A 20,889-nucleotide genomic window follows, 5' to 3' on the forward strand; every position below is an offset into this window, starting at 1 on the left:
TCCATTCTCCTCTTTATCGGTTGCTCAAGAGGAGAACAACAAAAAACGCTGCTGCAAAAACCTCCCATTCAGCACCAACAACTGGTTTGTCCTGCAATCGTGCGCGAGGTAACCCGTCTTTCCCTGTGGGACTGGCATGCATGTAGTTGTTCTTGCTGCCTATCAGCAAAGCATGCGTTCAGTGTCATGAATGATTCATGACATAGTGACATCACGAGAGGCAGGGAGGCCACTTAAACGCATATGACACATTCTTTTAATGTCAATATTTCATTGTAAAAAGGCTCAATTATTCACATTGGCCCTGTTCAGGGGACGGAAATGCGGAGGGGAAAAAGGATGACATGATGCGAAGAGAGAGGACCGGCGCGTGTGTCGGTGAAGTGTTTCACCCTCCTCCTGTGAACACGCCACAGCAGCGCGTCTCACTCGATCTGATGAGCTCCAGTCGCTTTCAGCGGCACGTGGCGCAAATCAATACCGCAGGATCGAAAGCTGAGTAGCGGGGAAACAATTGTTTTAATTACCTTCCTTTTGGATTATTTCATCGCTCTCAAAACATTTGGGAGTCATCAAGTGTAATACTGCGCACAGGCGGAGCTCGTTCTCTGAATCCGCACTCAGGCGTACTCTTTAACAAAGCGGCGAACAGCTCCGTCTGTCACTGCGAACACTTTTTTATTACTCAGCTGAGATTGCCTAAATGTTTCCACGGATAAACATGTAAATTATACTCAAGAATATGTTTAGGATTTTGTGATTACAGAAAACAAACTCACAACCTGTGTATTATGCTTGAACATGCAGATGTTCATCATCGTGTCAATTAGGGGGAATAGTTCCTAATTGGCCTCCTAACTTTATCTTTATCCTGCATAGTTTCACGAGATGCAGCTAAGTTAAGTAAACACGACACTAAATATACACTACGAACGATGAAAAAACACAGTGTGATTTCTTACAGTACACACGCAGAATACAAACAGACAAGAGAGACTAATAGACAAAAACACAGAGGCGGCTTCGCTTGGATCCCAAAACTGTTCAAAAATGAGTCCTCACAGTTTCACGTTATGCCACTTTGACGAGAGAAATATTTATTTCATAATCATAGGTTTCTCGCTTAGTCATCAGCTGAGAGTATTGTGTAACTTCGGAAAGAAAACTTGAAGCCTAATGGTGAAACACTTTCCCTCGCCATCTCCACAGCGACCAGCTACTATGAATACAATTTGTTTGTTTTTTTTCCTGAAGAGTGTGCAATATACCCACATCACGCCACATGAGTTCTGGGTAATGGAGTCCTTCAAGTTCCTAAAAAAAATTCAGCTATCGCTTGCTGCCGGTTGTGCCCTGATGGGGAAAAAAAGTCTCGACTCCGTGATTTTCAGCAAAAGAACGGAAAGCGCAGCACTTGTGTTTCTGTGTCTGAGGGGGTTGGTGTGCCCGAGGCCATAATATGTACTACACGCTGGTCACTGACATTGAAGGGTTATAGAGTTTGTCATCTCTCAATGGGGCTGTATGTTTTGCTCAGGAAACGGGTGTGATTGTAAAGAATTTATCCAGGCTCACACCGGGCTGGATCAGATTACTTAGGAAAGGTAGACAGTTCATGGATACAAAATCATATCATTAGATCGCAAAAAAGTGTAATCTTATCTGATTATTTTAAAAATCAAACACTGGACGAACAAATCGATTAAAAGAAATCCATGTTTTCTTCTCCGAGAATCTTGCGTGCAAATAAAACGCATTCATTCATATTCAGCATTTAAATGTGGTCCAATCAAATTACGCTTACAACAAAAGTACTGGCACAAAGGTGTGTACTCTACAGCGTGTGAGATGCTGTGTAACAAATAGGCCACATTTTAAAGGTGTAAACAAAGCAGTAATTAAGTAATCCATGGCAATGTAATTGTAATGTAAGCGTAAATATTTCAAATGGACACGTTAGTTATCTTTGTTACTGACTGATTACATTACTCCAAATACATGAAATCCTTTGCTTACATATCCCTTGGATCACAAAACTGGACATTTACATGGAGAAGGAAGGTAACTAAGCACAGTTACTCAAGTACTGTCCTTAAGTACAACTTTGAGGGACTTGCACTGGGAGTATTTCCATTTTACGGTACTTTATACTTCCATTCCACTTCATTCTGGAGTCAGATATTCTCTTTACTCACAACACTAATTGCTAATTACTAAAGATTGACCCGCAGTAAACAGTTTGCAGTATGCATACCTGTAAATATATATATATATAATTTACTTGTACTTTTGATACTAAGTTAAAGTAACATTTTAGCAAGAAAATTACTCTCTAATACTTGTCATTTCAGACTTTTACTCAAGCACTATTTGTAAGAGTTACCAAAATAACATTTTACCACGACATGTTTACTTTTACTCAAGTACTATGTGACTTGTGGGTACTTTATATAGACATAGCATTTGTTGTGCTGTTCAATGGTGTCTACACCTATTTTATTCGGGGTATAACGTGCACAGAATTAGATCACTGTCGCGTTCTGCTGAATGTTTTTGTTTCTTGTTTCCTTGGGTTGAAGGGAGGTGTGAGTGTGGAGAATCAAAGTGTGAATGTGTGGACGTGTGGGTGTTTATATTATTTACTGCGAACCCAAGTCGTCCCTTCCTGTGGAGTTTTGAGGTTTAATTAAAGACCCGGTCCTCTTGTCTTTCTCACTCTCCCTCCCTCTGTCTGTCTGTCCGTCTGTCCGCCTGGTTGACTGACAGCCATGCAACGTCTCGCTCCTTCTGTACGTTCTGTTCTCTTCCTCCACAACTCAATGGAGTGTTTCCGTACCTAAACTGCGCTGCTCCCCGTTCCTGAATCACTGCCGCCCTGCCTCATGCATTCTCCACGGAACATTGCCATCAATCATGCGTAGCAGCAGTGGCCTAGGGACTAGCTGTCAATCTGAGCGCGCGCACACGCATACACACACGCGCACTTACGAAACAGGGAGTGTGTGTGTGTGTCTATCTGCACTCAAACGGGAAGCTCCATTAGGGCCTCTGCCACAACAACAGAAGAGTAATGGTGTGTGTGTGTGTGTGTGAGGTTGATGTCTGCTGTCATTTGAGTACAGGGGGAGAAAACACAGGGGCTGGCAGCTTGAGGTGAGGTAACACAAAAGCCTGCGAGCATCACAGGCAAGGGGCCACAGCACTTCACTACCCATGCATCTCTATCTCTCTTTCCCTCCCCGTTCCCTTGACATTTTCCACCTGATTTAATCGCTCACTCGCAAACTTTCCTCTCACTTTCCGCCGCCACTTAAATTCTCCCTATTGTCAATTTTCCGTATTTCCCAACACTCCCTTTCAAGTGTGCTCGCCCATGTCTTCATTTCGTCCTCCCTCTTCTCTCCCGCTCTTTCGGATGAAAAGAAACGGAAAGATCTGGGAACGTGATGAATTCATCACCGGCGTCGCTCAGGACGCCGTGAAAGACGCTGTAGGGAACTAAAGCAACATGACATAACAGCTTCATGAAACATTTATAAAGGAAAAGGGAAGAAAAAAAAAAAGGGCTAGAGGTTGTTCTCACGGGGGCTGACATATCTCCCTGCGTTTAAGCTTAGGGAAGCCTTGAGTGAATGTGCCTAAATGTAACCTAAATGTTGTGCTCTTTCGACTGACGCTACGAGAACAAGCGTGTGACAGGCAGCGGAAAAAGAAAACGGGTCTCAAATTCTGTAAAGAGTTTCACACCGTACAGAACTTGTGACATATTTTGACGGATATGTTTCAGGGGAAACATCGGATACACCATAACATGCCTTCGCGCAGCGGTCATCGTGATTAAACGCACTTCCTCGTTTGGCTGCAGAAATGTGAGAAATGATTTGCTGCTGCGTTGATTCAGGGGGGAAAAAAAGCCCAAACAGAGCATTTAATATTGTAACCAACAGTGGGCTATAAGCTTAAAATGAACCACCTGATGGTAATAAAAATCTCAATATGTCACAATATGGCAGATATATGGAAAATGGTGGGGGCATAATTACACACGTATCAAATGAATAAATAAAGAGGTAGCTCTCAGCTTGGGAAGCACCTTTTAACATCCTTTAACTTGGCTAAGATCCCACTGCTGAAACACCGTCTCTGAAGACATTTGTTGGTTATAGGTGGCACTGTAATTACCGGTTTTTACAAGTCACTCTGCACTTCACAAATTCAATCACGCAGTCTCACAAACAACCTTTAATATTACCCCCTTTCGCATATCAAATAATCTGTGTTTCATGTAAAATAACTGCTTCAAAGCCCTCACAGCCTGCAAAAGCACCCGCCAACTGGATGATAAGAATTTTTCCGTACTTACTTCAGTACATCGCCTTACAAGCCAACGGCGGGGATGTCACGTAGCATCCTTATAGCTGAACGTCTGAAACGGTCGGCTGTCCGCGTCTCCCAAAACAACACCTAGTTGCAGCATCACAGCAGCACATGGACCTTTGTCGTGCTGTTGCAGTTTGTTTGGGTTTAGGCAAGAAACAACTTGGACTGCTTTGTTTTTTTGTAAATATCGTGTGTTTTTCTGTTTATTGTCTATTTAACTATATGCATATTTTTCTGATTCTTTTCCCTGTACTGTTGCATTTCGAGCTGCTGCAACAAGTGAATGTCCCCGTTTGTGCGATAAATAAAGCCAATCTTAATCCTAATCTTAATCTTAATCTTTTCCTTGGGCAAGAAAACTATTTAGTCAGATTTAGGTGAGAAAACTGCACTTGCGACACACCTTCACTACATCAGTGAGTTGAAACGTCTCACCCTTAAGTTCTGCTTTCACACTGAACATAAACAGCCGTCCCCTGAATGAAAGTCCCTGTGCTTGTTTAAGGTGACCACCCATCCCTCTCCTCACTTGCTCCTCTGCAGCGGCAAGTAATCCAACACCTGCAAGAGGTCGCCTCACACGGCTCATAATGACCTCCTTCAATCTCGCCTTTGTGGTTGTTGGTCTTTTTTACCGATGAGGACAGGCTTACCAGCTGCAACAACAAAAGGGCAAACATTGCTGTTCGTGGCGATGCTACTCACACCCTCACAAATTCTAATTCCAGCTTTCTCCTTAATATACGTATGACAGTTCGAACCGTACAGAAAACAAAAGTGAAACCGGATCATCTGCTACTCCGTGACAACTGGCGAGAACCGTCTCCTGAGGGAGATTGTTTAGCGTGAATAAGCGCCCTGAAACAGCTGGAATGGTGAGAATGTTTTGTGGTCTATGCTATTCTATTGTACTCCATTCTAGTCTATTGTATTCCATTCAAATCTATTCTATCACACCCTGTTTGTTGACCCTGTAGAAAGCCCACGGGGAAGGTGAGACAATGGCAGGCTGGCAGTAAACCTGTTCCTGGAGTTGTCTATCTGTCACCACACCGGAGGGACCACAGAAGACGCTGTCAGTCAGCCTGGGATGCTGGCACATGATCGTCTGACATGTAGATAGACGTGTGCGTGTATGTTTGCGTGTGCCTGTGTGTGTATGCGTGTGCCGATGTTTGTCTGCGTGGGTAGGATTGCCTGTCTCTGCCTCTCCGCTCTGTTTTTTTTTTTTTTTTTTTTGACTTCTCACTCGGTAAACAGAGGGATCGTAAAAAAAAAAAGAAAACACAACACAAAAGGTAGAAGGCAGGCGGCAGAAGGAGAGAGGAGAGGGAAAATGAACTTCCCCTGGCAGGTTTCCCACGTCATCAGAAACGCAGCAGACAGCGAGCGAGAGAGAGAGAGTGAGAGAAAGAGAGAGGGAGAGAGAAGAGGAGTGAAACAGAAGCAAAGAGAAGAGGGATTTGAATTAAGACAGAAGTTTCACAGGGCTGAGACTCGAGTGTCTATTATACTCGTATGGTCTTTCTTATTATGCGAGATGATTACTTTCTGGCACTTTCCTTAAAAGTTACTGCCTCCTTTTGCCTCGACGTGCGCACACACACACACACAGGCATACACACACCAGCCCGAACAGTGGGGAGGGTGGATCCAGAGGGGTAACAGCGAAAATGATAATCTGGAGGGCACAAAGCTTTCTAGGCTGGATAGCAGCACAGACACTGAATGGGGCTGCATACTGCGATAACGCGCTGCCCCTATGGCTGGAGTGCGCACACACACACACGCGCGCACACAAACACACACTTGAACAGACACACTTTCCACTTAGTTGTGCTTCAAGCAACACACACGCACACATACTCTTGAACAGAATTTTCACTTTTTTTTCCCCCCCTCTCTCACTTATGTGCGACGCAATACACACACTCAACACAGCTCGTGGCGAGTGGCTCGAGCCTGCTGATAAGACAGAATGGAGCACTTCAAAGCGGTGATACTTGGAGATAGAAAACAACCTCAACTAATAGAGCCTCCCTCAAAATGGCTGCCAGGCACCGCCACGTTCTCCGGCTAAATGTGTCACATATACGGAGGCCGCATCACACCAGCCGCTCAGCCCTGTCGGCTTACCGCTTGCGTAATCGCGTCAACCCTCTGCTGAGGTCGGGGACACCTGCAGCAAGTTTGCCAATTACATGCTTCTTTCTTAATCGGGGTAAGTTCCCTTGTTCAAAGCAACTGGGACGGACCTATTTTTTTAAAAAATGTTGTTTTCCTGTTTAATAATGGAGGGAGTCATCAGCATATTCCTTTAAAGCACGGCTCGTAGCCTCTCCTATTCCAGACATGCATTGGATTTACGTCAATTCTATGAGGATGACAAGCAAGGTAAATACATAGTAGGCATCCAGCGAAATCCCACTGCTGCGTTGAGAACGAGAGCTCTAGCCTCTAGCAATTGACCCTGTGGTTATTCAATACTTTGCTCCCCGTAATTTATCACCAAGGCCCATCATTTAGAGATTAAGATTGCATCCACTTTGTGTGCTCTCCTGCCCATTTTTTTTTTTTTTTAAACATTCTCTAAAACGGAATGTGAATGGAGCCCAGCCACAGCGACACGCTCGGCTCGCTGCGCTCTCATGTATTTACTTCCTGTGGCTGCGGGTTTCCCCTACCACCCTGCTGTCCTGGCTAAGCCCGCTTAATTTGGCATCTGCTTTTTGGCAGAGGAGAAGCGGTGCGGAGGCCAAACGCACGCAGAGGGCCCGGCTGGGGCAATCCAATCGATAAGGACACACTGCAGGCAAGGAACAGGTGCACCACCCTCCCTGAAGCAGAGTTCAGTCTCTACCGAGACGGCCGTGTCGTAATCTGTTTGGGAGGGAGGGAGATATGCAGGGAGGGAGAGGGCAATAGAGGACAAAGACAAAGGAGAGACAGGGCAAGGACGGGAGTGGGAGTGTAGACTGAGGTGTGAAAGATTATGCATCCTTATTCCTTGTGTAACACCGTTTGCTGCACGTAGGATTGTGAATTCTTTTCGTGCAGTAGTGTGACTGCGACACATTTATTTTAGAAATGAAGCTCAGCGTCAAGTTCAATCAGGAAGACCGAACTTCTCCTCTGCCTCTCTCCCTCTTCATGTGCTCTCCAGCCATTTAACCAACCAGATTCTGCCTCCAACACTATCCGCCAATCACGTCTCTGCTGTCAAACTCGGGACTGCTCTCGTCCCTGCCATCAGTTGTCATTTCAGGCATTCGTGCGACCGGCCTTCCTCCACCCCATCCTCCTCTAGCTCTTCATCCAGCGGCTCTGTTCTACTCACCAGAATCAACTCCCCCCCCTGTCGTCAGATCGCCAGGATCCTTCTTCGCTCCATCGCCACCACCAGTGTCTAGCCTCCATCAGGGGCTTTCCTATTCTAGGCACGGCTTCATTACCTCTCCAAATATTACTTCATCACCATGGAGTCTAACCGCCAAGCACTTTCTCCTTCTCTCTTTTTACGCATTGCAATATATCTTCATGTTTCGGGTCGCTCCTGATTTAAATCAGATCCAACAAGACACACACAAAAAGTTGTGATTCTGGGATTGTTAACCATCAACCAGATAATCGCTTATTTTTTGACATATGATCCCACAATTGGGAGGATAACATTCTCAATTCAAGTGTTGCAAACAATCACAAACACACTAAGCAAACCTGCTCCATTTTGTTTTGAGTTCAATCACCTCAAGTGGTCTGAACAGGCCGGTCTTTACACGCAGCCAGAATGCACACTCACAAACACACACACGCACACACACAGTTTGATGCAACGAGGCGCGAATGCACTGACGGTTCGTCTAATCAGTGATCTGGCGAAAGAGGGTCTCCACTTCAGCCATTAAGTCTTTTTATTCTCCCCCCACTTTAGCTGGTTTCCAACATTTCCGGCGCTGCTTAGCCCTGTCGCTTGATTGCAATCCGGTGCCAAAGGAAGGAAAAAGGAGAGAGGAGAGCAGAGAGGAGATGTGGGCCAGAGGAGATGTGGGGGGAGGGAGGGTGTAAATAAGAGGAGAGGGGTTAAGACAATAGATAGTCCATGCTTGACTTCCTTAGGAAATGGAGCACTGTGATTCCAGCCATTAGGAGTTCAAAGGTGAAGATTTAAATTTCCGTGAACTGACAGAGTGGCAAGCAGAGGTCATCTCTGTATTACTGTGTATTTCATAGATTAGCGCAGAATGCCAGCGTTTGATGGCTCTCTAATTGAGATTGAAGATATTACTTTTGACACTTTAAATGTCCGACTGAAGTTAGCAATGGGTGAGTTTAATTGAGTTTTTATTTTTGACAACAAGGATTTTAAACTGATTTACGAAGAATTTTGACCTTGTCAAAATTGTGTTTACACGCAGTATGAGGAATTTATAAGTGGCTATGAAACAGTCTCGGTTTAAAGGAGACAACTGCTCATCAGTTTCTTTACTGTCTGCTACTCAAATAGGTTTATGTACATGCATTAGAGCTCAACAGACATATCTCATACTGTCCAGTACTGCAGCCCTGTATACCCCCTCTTGTCTAAAATGCTCTGTTTTAGCTCCTGTCTCTTTAAGGCACACTCTCCTCTGACTGGTCAGCTCACACAACACAGCAGTTGTACTAAATGAATTCTTGTGCGCAAAACTAGCTGCTAGGCACAAATTATGCAAATGTGTGACATGGTGACATAGTGCGATGTTACAAAGTCATTTAATACAAGGTGAGACTACTGACGAGGCGTTTCCGGGGCAGTGTTTTCTGTAGGAGAGAGGAGCTTCTGTCGGTGCAGACTTTGGCCTTCTCAACTTTCAAGATCTTCTACATGTACAAGAACGTAAAACAACTGAAGGAAAAGGGAAAAACAAAACAAAAGTATGATAAGTTTCCATCATTGAGAAAACATTGGCTGTTTTAATAGTAATATCATAATTATTCTTAATGCCTGTCTTTGGGTTGGATTCCAACTTAGCCGGATTGAAACAAAGTACAACAAGTCTACTTTGTTTCGCCTTCATCATTTTTTGTCCAAAGGGGAACACCACAAGAATCATTTATTTTGATTTCTCTCTTCCTGTTAGGTAGTGTTAAGTGTAAAACAGCTTTTTACTATCTATAAGTCTTCATTTCTCACATCATTTGCTCCACAGTAGGTTTAACAAGCACCAACGCTTGATTTTTGAGCAATTGAGTTGTAGCAACAGATTTGTAAAACAGTGCTAATTGAATACTGAAATCATCTCACGCAGTCTGTGTGTCTGCGGGGCTGCTCCGTAAACTTTCATAATTGTCTACGTTTCCTGTTTCACTAATTTCAGCGTGCCTCTTCCACCCTACAGAAAATGCAATCGAGTTGTTTCACCTGCACGCACAAACTTAAATAGATCAATGCCTTGAAGGGTTCAAATGTGAGGTGAAAATAAAAGACATACTTGTAAAATCATTTTCCCATTTGTGTGATAACCTGAGGAATTGTGTTTTCGCTTTGCCTCAGAATGAGCCTGTTATATGCACAAAGGGAGCGACTCCGCCATGTTTCAGTACACCAGAACGGACAAACCAAACACCGGCTGTTCTGATCAGCCACCCGGCGGGGTGAGGTGAGGGGTTATGCAGTCGGATTTAATCTGCAACCTCAATGCTGGATCCCTTTAAATCCTTCATACTGGACCTTCAAGCGTAATGTGGGAAATCTGCAGCAACGACGATGGAACAGAAAACACAGGAAGGTGCAGATAGCAGGAAAGATGAGACTACTGAGGAGAAATGTGTGTGAAACAAATATGGGAAAGGCGTTGTGTACGAGTTAAGATCTATTCCGTTTTTTGGGTTTTTTTGGCCTTGTTCTCCCCTCCCCTTCCCGAAAGATGCAGATAACATGAATAATTTTGTGACTTTGTTGGGAAAACTTTCTAAAGTGTGGCAAGGCAGACTGGAGGTGATAAATTATTCAAATGTTTCATCGGAGCCATGCTGCTTGCGTAGGGGCAGGCCTCTATAATATGCAAGTAAGAAGACATGATGAAACAACTCCATAAACAGACGAGAGAGTGAGAGACTGTTTGGTGAGGAAGGGGTACTACAGAGGCAAGTGACTTTGACTCCGACTCTGCGTTGGCATTCGCACACCAGGCCTCTATAATATATACATCTGACAGAGACCCGATGAAATGGGCCTGTGTGATGTGGGAGAGGACTGAGTGCAGAAAAAGGAGGGCAGATTAAGCGGGAGATAAGGGCGACAGAGAGAAAAACAGTGCCGAACACAGAGTTAAAGTGAAGGATATATGAGAAGGGGAAGGGGAAATATTGAGATTCCTGCCATTGTTGGGCGTACGTGGACGTGTTTGTGTGAGGGACGGGAAGAGAAAGAATGGGCGTTTAACAGACAAAGAAGAAACGCAAACAGACACGGGAAACGATAAATGGAGGGAGGCAGTTCACTTTCTTCTTGAGTACTGAGCACCGAGGGAGGAAGAATGCGCATTTAGAAAAAGATCATTTGCTGCCGCGCGCTGCATCAATGCCGTGATTGAATACATGGGAGTAAACCTTTATTTCATCTGCTGGCCTGAGGTGAACTAAACCATACTTTTTCATTTCCTCCCAGTGATGTTTTAATCCTCATACCTAGAGCAAACCTCGCGCGATTATTATTGTCTGCTCAGAACACCAGTACTAGAACTAATTAAAGGTTGTAGTACAGAATTGGCAAAGTTATTACTTAAATTCAAACGTATTGTGACTTCAAGGAGACTTATTATGTGTTTAGAGGCTTGAGTGCATGTAGAAGATCTTGAAAGTTCAAAAAAAGGTCAGAGAAGACTTCAGACTTTACTCAGCATCAATGCATGTAAACCTATTCTAGTAGCAATCCGAAATTCCTTTAAGAGTCCTGACAATGACAATGCTTCAGAATTTCTTCTTCCTAACTGTCCGGGGAGCTGCCGCTGTTAGCCAGCTGGACAGAGCGAACACTGGAAGCTGTTCTCTCCGCGTTGCACCCCAATTACACTCAGTCCTCAGTGGCCAACCTCGGCCCTCCTCTCGCGCTCCACGGCCCATTTCCTGTCTCGTTTTTGTATCTTTAAGAAGTCCATATGAGCTGAAACAAAAGCAGGGCGAGCATTACGCTACAACAGTAATGAGTGGAAACCCTTTAGAATGGCCCCTTTCCTTGGCCTGTTTCCTGAATGGACTAAGTGAAAGGGGGGGGGAAAAAAAAGACACCAGGCCCTGGCCCTGCATTGCAAGATTGACCATAGTCACCTCACAGTATATGCTTAATGTATTTATAGTGATCCTAAATAATGAGGAGCAGACTGCAGGGTCTGGGTACAACAAGAAAATAAAAACCTGAATGTATCGACCCCGTTTTGCGAAGAATGAGAAAATCATGCAGCTAAGGTAGTTAATTTATTCCTTGTCTTCATTGAGTGAGCAGAGAGGAGAGTAAAAGAGTGGGCCAGCATTGATTGTATGTATTTATCTCCCGCTGGTCAGCAGTCTGGCTTGTTGCTGTGCACTGGAGGTCATTCTCCACATTGAATCCCCATTGATCTCCTCTGTAGAGCCTCCAGAGACATCCTGAGCTCCATTATGAGAGTGATCACACTCTCGAGCGTACACCAATAAACACGTATGCACACTCATGAATAGCGGAACACAAACTCGTGCTGTAAGTACATTACCACATTAGGACACGGCCGCGCACATCATTACGCATGCATAAACACAAGCGTACACACATTTTTTACAGCGTGGCCTCACGTCGCACACCCACACTGATCGGTAGAAACCAAGTTTAATGCTGCCTCTCTCTATAATTTCTTGTACTGTGCCTCCTAACTGCGTGTAAGAGCATGCATTAATTCAGACATCATTTAATAAGACATGCAGCCAGACTGCCTTGACCACTCCATAGAAAGGTGCTGAAAGGCAATTACGTTGGGCAAATAGCCCTTCAGGCTCCAGGGGCCTAAGCCCTTCCATCCAGATGAAGGAGGGAGGGGCGGGTGGACTCACCCAACCTCACACCAGAGTTGAGAGACAGTCACACTGGGTCAGACAGTATTCACTGTCCTTTCAGACATACACAGCAGTGATCGTTAAAACCCACACTGGTGGTTCATCTAGGAATCGTGACCCTGAAGAATTGGTTTGAAAAAAAAAGGGGCTACAGCTTAGATAAGCCAGCATGTAAGCTTCAAACAGACGATCTGCTATTGATTTACTGATTCTTACATGACTGTCCCAATGCAAAGGTTCTGCCAGATTACTCAGATGTTCTAACGTATCCATAATGGTGTCTAGACATGAAGAGAGTTTTAGTTTCCACCTGTTAGACTTCTGCCACCGACCAAAAACAAAGATGAATTGAATCATGAGCTGCATTAATTGATTAATTAATAAGTATATGTTTACTGCTACTGCTATTAACACCTAGAGTAGTACATTTAACCTCAGCTACTTCAAGACTTTTGAGGACGTCATCTTGGGATTTGGGAAATACTAATCTACATTTGACACCATTTTCCATTATTTCATTGACTAATCCAATAATCGAGATGATAATCAACAGCAAAAAAATAATTATTTACAGCCTTTAATCACCTTTTTGGAAATAAGCTGTCACACAATGCTGACATAATTTCACCTTATACGCTGAAACTTACTGAATGTAATTCTCTCCTATTTGCTCCATTTTGGTCCCCACCAACTCTTTTCGGAAATATTCAGCTGTAGCCGCTAAGTGCTCTACTATGATCACCAACTAGTCTTTAACTGTGTTTATTTGCTCTTTGGTGCTGAGCAGGTAGTGTTCGTGTAGTTCATCAACACTTTTTGCATCTGGTAAAACTTTCATGAGAGCGCCGAGAGTGAACCAAAGTCTCAGGCATTAAGCGATGAGCTGGAATTATGCTAAAATGCTTTTCAGAGCTGAGGGGAACTGCAGGGTACTGATAATCATCTGTGGGTTTGTCACTGGGAGCGGCTCCTTTCACATGTTGCCATTACATCCATTAGCTGATACCAAAATCAGCATAGCCTTTACAAAAAAAAACAAACCAAACGTGGCAGCAGCATTGTGTGAATTGGTTAAAAATAAACCAACAGGAAAAAGTCAAATGCGAGTGTAAGTGCCATTAAAATGTTATCATAATCGGATGTCCTGTATGAAAGCGGTGTCAGTTCCTCCTCCAGACATTCCTGGCTCCAGTCTCAAGGAATGCATTAAGATTTGTTAAGCAGCTGAGGAACTCAAGAGAAGTGCTGGCACAGTAAAAAGCACGAGGCGTTTACAGTACTGAAGGCACAGCATGACATCATTAGAGATATTCTTCTAAAGGCAGAGATCAAGGTAGTCTTTACGATGGCTTTGACGGGAACTCTTTGGTGAACTAAAGCAGAAACATTTTCACAAATATCAACTCTGCAGGCATCTACAATTCAAATGACACGGGTTTAGTAAGGGACCCGCTCTGAAAGTTTGAAACATGCAGATACCATGGGTTGGGTGGTGTTCATAATTGAGAATTGTGACAGCACAGATGGTGCTTTTCTTCATTTTTGAGTCCTTTTTGCAGAATTAATTATTGGAGGAAGATTAGTGGCTGTAAGTATTCCTTATGTCACAACAAAAAGCATTTATCATTATGAATATTAGAATGAATGAATATCAAAAAGCATTACAAATATGCCAGGGTATTTCATGCGGAGATTTAGAAAAATCACTTCACAGCCTGTCCAATTAATGAAGTGACGAACAAAAAACAAAAAAAAAAAGACATATTTTTCTTATTATTAGACATTTGAAGTCGAAAAGCGTGAAGTAAAAAGATGAAGAATGGCAGGAGGAGAGGGTGGAGAAAAGAGGGACTGGATTTAAGGTGGGACCTACCATTGTTGCCAAAGTCCAGCGAGTACTTGACCACGTGGTAGTTATTCCACACGTAAAGCAGGTTGTCTCTCGGGTTGTAATCCACTGCGGCGATGTACTGGTAGGAATTCGGGAATGGTATGTTCACAGTCATCTCCTTGCTCTTATCGGTGTTGTACATGTAGTCGATTTTGTTCCCCGTCCCTTCGTTGTCGTCGTCCTCGTAGACGGTTTTGACCACGTACAGGACCCCGCAGATCATGAAAGCATTGGAGGCGGAGCGCTTGTCGTAGCTGGTGTCCCACGAGCCTTCGATGCGCAGGGTGTAGGGGTTGAGCTGGCTCACCACGATGCGCCCGTTGTTCTGCTCCGTGGCGTAGATCACCCACAGCCCATTCTCGTCCACCGCCAGGTCGATGTCGGACTTGCCGCCCCAACGGTACGGTGAGGTGTCGTGGTAGTTGGCATTGGCGATAATGGCCTCGCCACTCTTGATGCGGGTGCGCAGGTCAAACTTTACAATGTTGCGCGTGCGCTCCTTGTTGAAGAACAACGCGCCGTCATAGACGACAAAACCAGTCCCATCCACGCGGTGCGGGAGTTTGTAGGTGGTGGTGGGACGGCCTGCGATGAAATCCTCCTTCGACGAGTACTCTGTTAGTGTGTCTGTGCGGTACGGCGTCCATGGCATGTAGTAGATCTTGTCTGAGGCCTGCAGCGGGTCTTTGCACCACGCGCCGGACTGGTGATCGGACTCAAAGAGATGCTCGCTTTGGTACACTCCTCGCAGAATGCCAGGGCAGAGAAATACTGCGGAACGAATGACAAACATTTTCACATCAGATCCATTTTCATGCAGCCGCTGCGAAATGTCAAATATTCTCTCTGGATTCCCTGACAGTGCCTGTGAAATGTTTGCCTCTTTTCATAAATGTTGCATTGTGTTTTAACTTAACCTTAACCGCCAGTGAGTGACGATGACATGATAGGCTTGCTGTGTTGTGATTTGGATGTTGTATAGTCACTGTCACTTTTAAGCACAGCAACAGCATGCCTCCTATTCAACAGATAATACCCCACTCTCACAGTAAAGAGAAAAAGAGAAAATGGCACATTTTGTTCTACTCCCCCCCCCCACCCCCCTACTTTCCCTCTATTCCCATTCCTCCCTCCCTGCCTCCCACCCCGGCTCCTCATTAGTCTCATAGCTCTTTCTTCCTTTCACTCCCTTTCTATCTCTGTCAGGAACAACCAACTGTAGGGCCGAACGCGTCTTTTATCGCCGGCTGTTTCTGCAATTGTTACAATAATTCATTTCCCGCTCTCTGCCCGGTATTCCCATCTTGGAATACCGGGGTCATGTTTTATGAGTGATGTGGGAGACGTAGTAAATTCTGGGAAGCCGGTGCGACCGGAGTCATAGGGACCTTTACAATTTTACTGGAATGTTGTCACACACACACACACACACACACGCACACATGCACACAGCAGATACGCACAAAGACAGACCAGATGTGCATTGTGGTTTCTCCCATTCTTCCGAATAATACGATTCCAGATTCAACGGAAAGGTCTGAGAGTATTGATTTAATTTTCACTGGCTATTCAAAGCCCTGGCATAATTTTTCATATCATGGGGAAGCATTCGAAATATTAAATGTCAATGTAATTCTCTGTTCATTGGCTCATCATAAAAGTGTGCTCGACCCGTGGAGAGTTTATTAAGTGACATTCTACACGATACCATGGAATAATATGGGCCTGGAGTGTGTCTAATGAGAACCAGTGTTTCGAAATTGCCTCTATATGGTGAGATCAAGCTGTCTTAATATAGCCTGCCGTGACTTTGAAAGAGATGTCATCCTGCCATGAGGTACAAAATGCTTCAGGCGCCGGCATCAAGAAAGTGACACCCAACCCCAAATCCTGAGCGTGTGTGCGTGCACGTGCGAACGTGGGCGTGCTCCTTTTCACAGACTCACCTTTTTGTTCCACTTCTGCGCCAGCCATGGGCGAAGGATTTGACGGGGGAAGAGGAAGCGAAAGAGAGAAAGAGACGGAGACAAGAGACAAAAATAGATTAATGATGCAATAATAAGGAAATCATGATAATACAATCTCAGATCTCCATAATCGGTCTCATATTTCATCCTAACCTTGTGAGAGCGCCAGGATGCTCTCCATGTGTGATCGGTAATAACATTACGTAAGCGTCTGAGGAGACTGCACTGCAACGGGGGGAAGCTATCTGACAGTAATGCGTCTCACATATGTCAAACACACATACAGAGACGCGCGCGTGGCACGCAGACAGAGGGCTGGTGGTAGAGGAGCAATGAATGAGCATGACAAAACATGGAAAAACACGCAAATTTGCGGCATTCATCGCGCCGCTATCCCCAGAGCAGGACAGAACGCTGCCATAGAAAATGACCTGAGATAATGAGCTCTTTAATGTATGCTAATAGCAACAGAGCAATGAAAACCAGAAAATTGATTTGATTACTGGGATAGCATTTCAGTGGACCAGCCAAAACTGCCACATTAAAATGCTTTTCCGATGCACAGTGGGTGAGCGAGCGCTTTGTGTATGTCACCTACTCTGTGTGACTCTGCGTGCGAGTGCGCAATCATCTGTGTGTGGAGGTGGCAGCAGACTGAATGTGCCGCTTCTCTTCAGCCCCAACACCAATTCCCTGTCTATTATATTCAAAGCTTTATCCTCCGAGCTTCGACGGAGGGTTTGCTCGTGTCGGCCCCGCGATGAAATGTGCACACTTGCTCGGAACCTCTTAAACATATGAATCCCATTTCACCGTTCTCCCAGGGGGGGCAGGAGGAGGGGAGGAGGGGGTGGGAACTGAGTGGAATGTGAACATGGCAGAAACCTAATCCTGCAGGCTGTGCCCTTGTGTCTTCGGAGACCGTTAGGGACCTGCTGAATGGTACTGGTCCCCCGGGAGGAGAAGCGAGGGAGAGGAGAGGAGAGGAGAAGAGAGGAGAGGAGAGGAGACAAGGCTGAATCCTCAAAGGGAAAACATTTGGAGGGACTTCCGGAATGGCCCATGTTTATATATAGCATCTGTGCACTACATATTGCACATGCATAAATTCTTCAACACATAGAACTCATCACCGACCACAAGAGATACACAAACACATGTGACACACACACACAGACTTACGCCCCCACACACGGGCAGCCATTAAATCCTAGCCTCATGAAAAATGCATGGTAACTAGTGCGGCTTCGCACAACTCCCGATAAATAAGCAATCTCTGGAAGGAGATCGTGTTAAACCTAAAACAAGTGTGCATATACGCGAGTGTGCACGTGCGAGTGTGAGTGTGTGTGTGTCTATAAAATGGCTCGCCACAAGGAAGCAGTTCCCTTGTGTGAAAAGCCGGGAAAGGAAAAGCAGATACTGTGTCTGTGCATGGGCGGTGTGTGCGATGGAACGACAGATATTGACGCTGGAAACACACACACACACACACACACACACACACACACTTAAACAATACAAAGAGACACACTGTGGCTGAGAAGATGGGGATTAATGACAGCGAACAACAAGGACTTCACATCACCTGAGTCTGGTGTGTACAACCTCCCAGACACAAAGGAAAAAACACGCCGAGTTCAAGGTTGCCGGTGACTAATAGATTTCAAATGAAAACGCGCGGCGGCAACAAGTACACCAAATGGCACGCAAAATGTCAAACAAATGTCATTCAATTTGTGTTGCCGCTCGTTGTTTCGCTAGATTACCGGATGCCTCTGTTGGTGACCTCATTGCGAGATTCTTTTTTTTTTGTTTTGTTTTTGCGAGGCACCACTGTGTTTAATCTCCGTGACAAGGGTACGAAATGAACGTTTTTCACGCATCGCACTCATTCATCTTCCAGCAAGCGGGATTTAACTGAGCGAGTGTAGCAGGGTGTTGAGACAATTGTCGAAACCTTTCTTTTTTTTTTTCCTCAAGGTGAGCTCGAGCATGCAGGATAATGCCCGAGATGAGGGGTCTTTTGTGGTTTTTGTGAGAAGAATTGCGGACAATAAACTTCCCGGAAGGTGTCCTTGTTTCCAAGAACAACATCAACAAAAGGCATCGTCCCTCAATCTTTCTCTCACAATTGAATTCTGCAGAGGTGTGGCATGTTTTTATCTACCCAGTATCTGTGACTAATCATTTGCTAAATCACTTAGACTGCACTATTGAATACTTAGCCCCCCCCCCCCAAAAAAAAAAAAACCCTGCTCATTCATTCCCAGCAATGCTTTGAATGAATATTAGAAAACAAAAGCAGAATAATAACAGCAATAACAGCTATGTTGTGCTGTCGCCTGTCTGCTTTCACATTCATTATAAGCCAGCTAAATATTCATTAATATCTGCGCTGGTATCGTCTAGATTTTTCAGAAACGTCTCTAATCACGCGAACAGCTCTGACACTGCACCTCGGATGCCTCCTCCGTCTCCCCGTCTCCCCAACTCTCCATTTCCTTCCCATTTTCTATTTCTCGCACACAGAAGCCGTGTTAACCTGACTGTGCTGCAGTGTAAAGATAATTAGCATTTTTATTGAAAGCATATGGTTTATTAAGGAGGTATTCGTCTTGGAGGAAACTCAGTGTGTGTGTGTGTGTGTGTGTGTGTGTGCTTGCGAGTGTGTATCTGTGTGTGCCCCTGCAGACGAGTGGCGACAGCAGCCTCACCACTATTATCTCTGATCTCCAATCAGCTCAGCCGGGCTGAAGCCCAAGGTCATTTGTGGACACGGCCCTTTTTCTCTTTCTCTCTCTGCATTATTCCATTCTTCCTCTTTATCCTCTCATCCTCACCTGCCATTCTCTCTCGTCACGTCATGCTGTGCCTTTTTTCTCGCCGCTCGCTCGCCCCGTCGCGTCCTCGCTTCCCCGCAACCCGGAACCCTGTCCACCTCTCACACTGTGTCTTTTATCAGTTAATTCGTTCTTTCTGTTCCTCGTCTGCTGGCCTCGTCTAACCTATTCCTCTCTATCTCTGTCTCAGCTGTCGCTCTCTCGCTCCCTCGCTCCTGGCTCGCTCCTTCTGTCTCCTTGGTTCCTTTCCATCTTCCCTCGCCCTCTCTTCCGGGAGGCACAGAATCGCCTGCATACATGCACACACGTACTGTACAATACCCTGTGCATGCACAGACAGGGAGAGGTGCGCACACACTCAGGGCTCCTCTCATGTTATCATGATGAAGTTATTCCAAGGGTCCAATCTGACAGAAGTCTTTAATTGGACAAACAAGAAGGTGATTTTATCTTTTAATTAGCTTTCCTACTGAGCCAAGTTCTATTGTCTAAAATAGACTGCATGGGTATTGCATAACATATCACTGGCTTTTCTGATTAATACACTAAATGTGGTAGTAGGCTAATTGCCTTCATAGCGACTGTTGGAGAGCCAGGGTCTTGTGCAAGAAGATGAGGAAATGGATAGACATAATCCCAAGTGTTGCCGTCTTTTTTTTTTTTTTTTCATAACCGGCTGGCCATGAATGAAACAATACGAATCATCATATATCTTTTTTTTTTCTGCAGCAGGGCGTTTTTGCAGAGATTAAATGTATCAGTGTGTGAGAGAGCCGCCTCGGAGAAGCAATTTGTACAGTAGCGCGCTAATGTATGGATATTTATAGTCTGCCTGCAGTGCTATGAGCAAGTATACACAGGTGGCTAATTACTGCCAAAGCTAGCTGGCTAGTTTGGCACATGACTGCCACACACTCATACCACCGAGAGCCAGGGAGAGAAAGCGAGAGAGCACTTGATTTTAGTTTTGGGAAAACGCCAGAAACCTGCAGTGCAGGGAGGAGAGATGAAGAGCTGTGAAGGTAGTGCAAGCCAAAAATCCTCAAGAAAGAAAAAAAAAAAGAGAGAGAGAGGAGGGGAGGTGGAGGGGCAAAATCTCCCTGAAAACTGAACCGCACATAATTTAATTACCTGTTTTACAACCCACTTTGAGATTTGTTTACAATATCTATTTCTAGCGGGAAACATAGCAGCTCAACTTCAACAGCAGCGTCGAGGAAAAGTGCCTCCGCGATATGAAGTGGTGTCTCTTCGGAGCTCGGCTCATTTCCTTTGCACGCAATCAGTTTCTGATTAGCGGCACCTGGCCTCAGACGTGATAGGCAGGGGTCAGGGGCCTCATTACGCAAACTTCCTGATTCTGAAATTCTGTCTTATCTCAGTTTAGGATGACATTTGCAGTAGGAGCAGTAGCGGTTATTTGGGTGCTACAGAAACATGGCAAACAGGAAAGTCCTAGCTTACTCTTAGGATAGTAAAGCTAGTAAAGTAGAAGTAAAGCTGTTACAGAACCATCCTAACATAATAGTTTTGTAAATTAGGAATCGTAAAGCATAGATCCTGGACTGAATTTTGAAATAACTGCTGTTGTTAGATCCATATGGCATTGATAATAATAACACAGTAATGTTACGATTCAAAAGCTACTCAGATCGTATGATGAGCCCTTACATTTCCTGAGACCGCTGCCTTGGAGAGGTCATTTGTAAATGTAATAATAGTTATATACTGACCGCCAAAG

The 20,889-nt window shown here is 44.8% G+C and overlaps 1 protein-coding gene across 11 annotated transcripts in view; it reads right to left on the reverse strand.

Annotated features, from left to right (window-relative positions):
* The window catches only part of adgrl3.1 (adhesion G protein-coupled receptor L3.1), a 132,475-nt gene that overhangs the window by 48,944 nt on the left and 62,642 nt on the right, over window positions 1-20,889 (reverse strand). For all 11 annotated transcript variants that reach the window (XM_037107821.1, XM_037107829.1, XM_037107813.1 and 8 more), the window contains exons 6-7: window positions 16,285-16,299; window positions 14,321-15,109 (exon numbers count right to left, since the gene is read on the reverse strand). In XM_037107821.1, the coding sequence (XP_036963716.1) occupies window positions 14,321-15,109; window positions 16,285-16,299 (804 nt within the window). The remainder of the gene's footprint in view (window positions 1-14,320; window positions 15,110-16,284; window positions 16,300-20,889) is intronic.

The sequence above is a fragment of the Acanthopagrus latus genome, chromosome 1 (genome assembly GCF_904848185.1).
Source record: "Acanthopagrus latus isolate v.2019 chromosome 1, fAcaLat1.1, whole genome shotgun sequence".
In the NCBI taxonomy this organism is placed as follows: Eukaryota; Metazoa; Chordata; class Actinopteri; order Spariformes; family Sparidae; genus Acanthopagrus; species Acanthopagrus latus.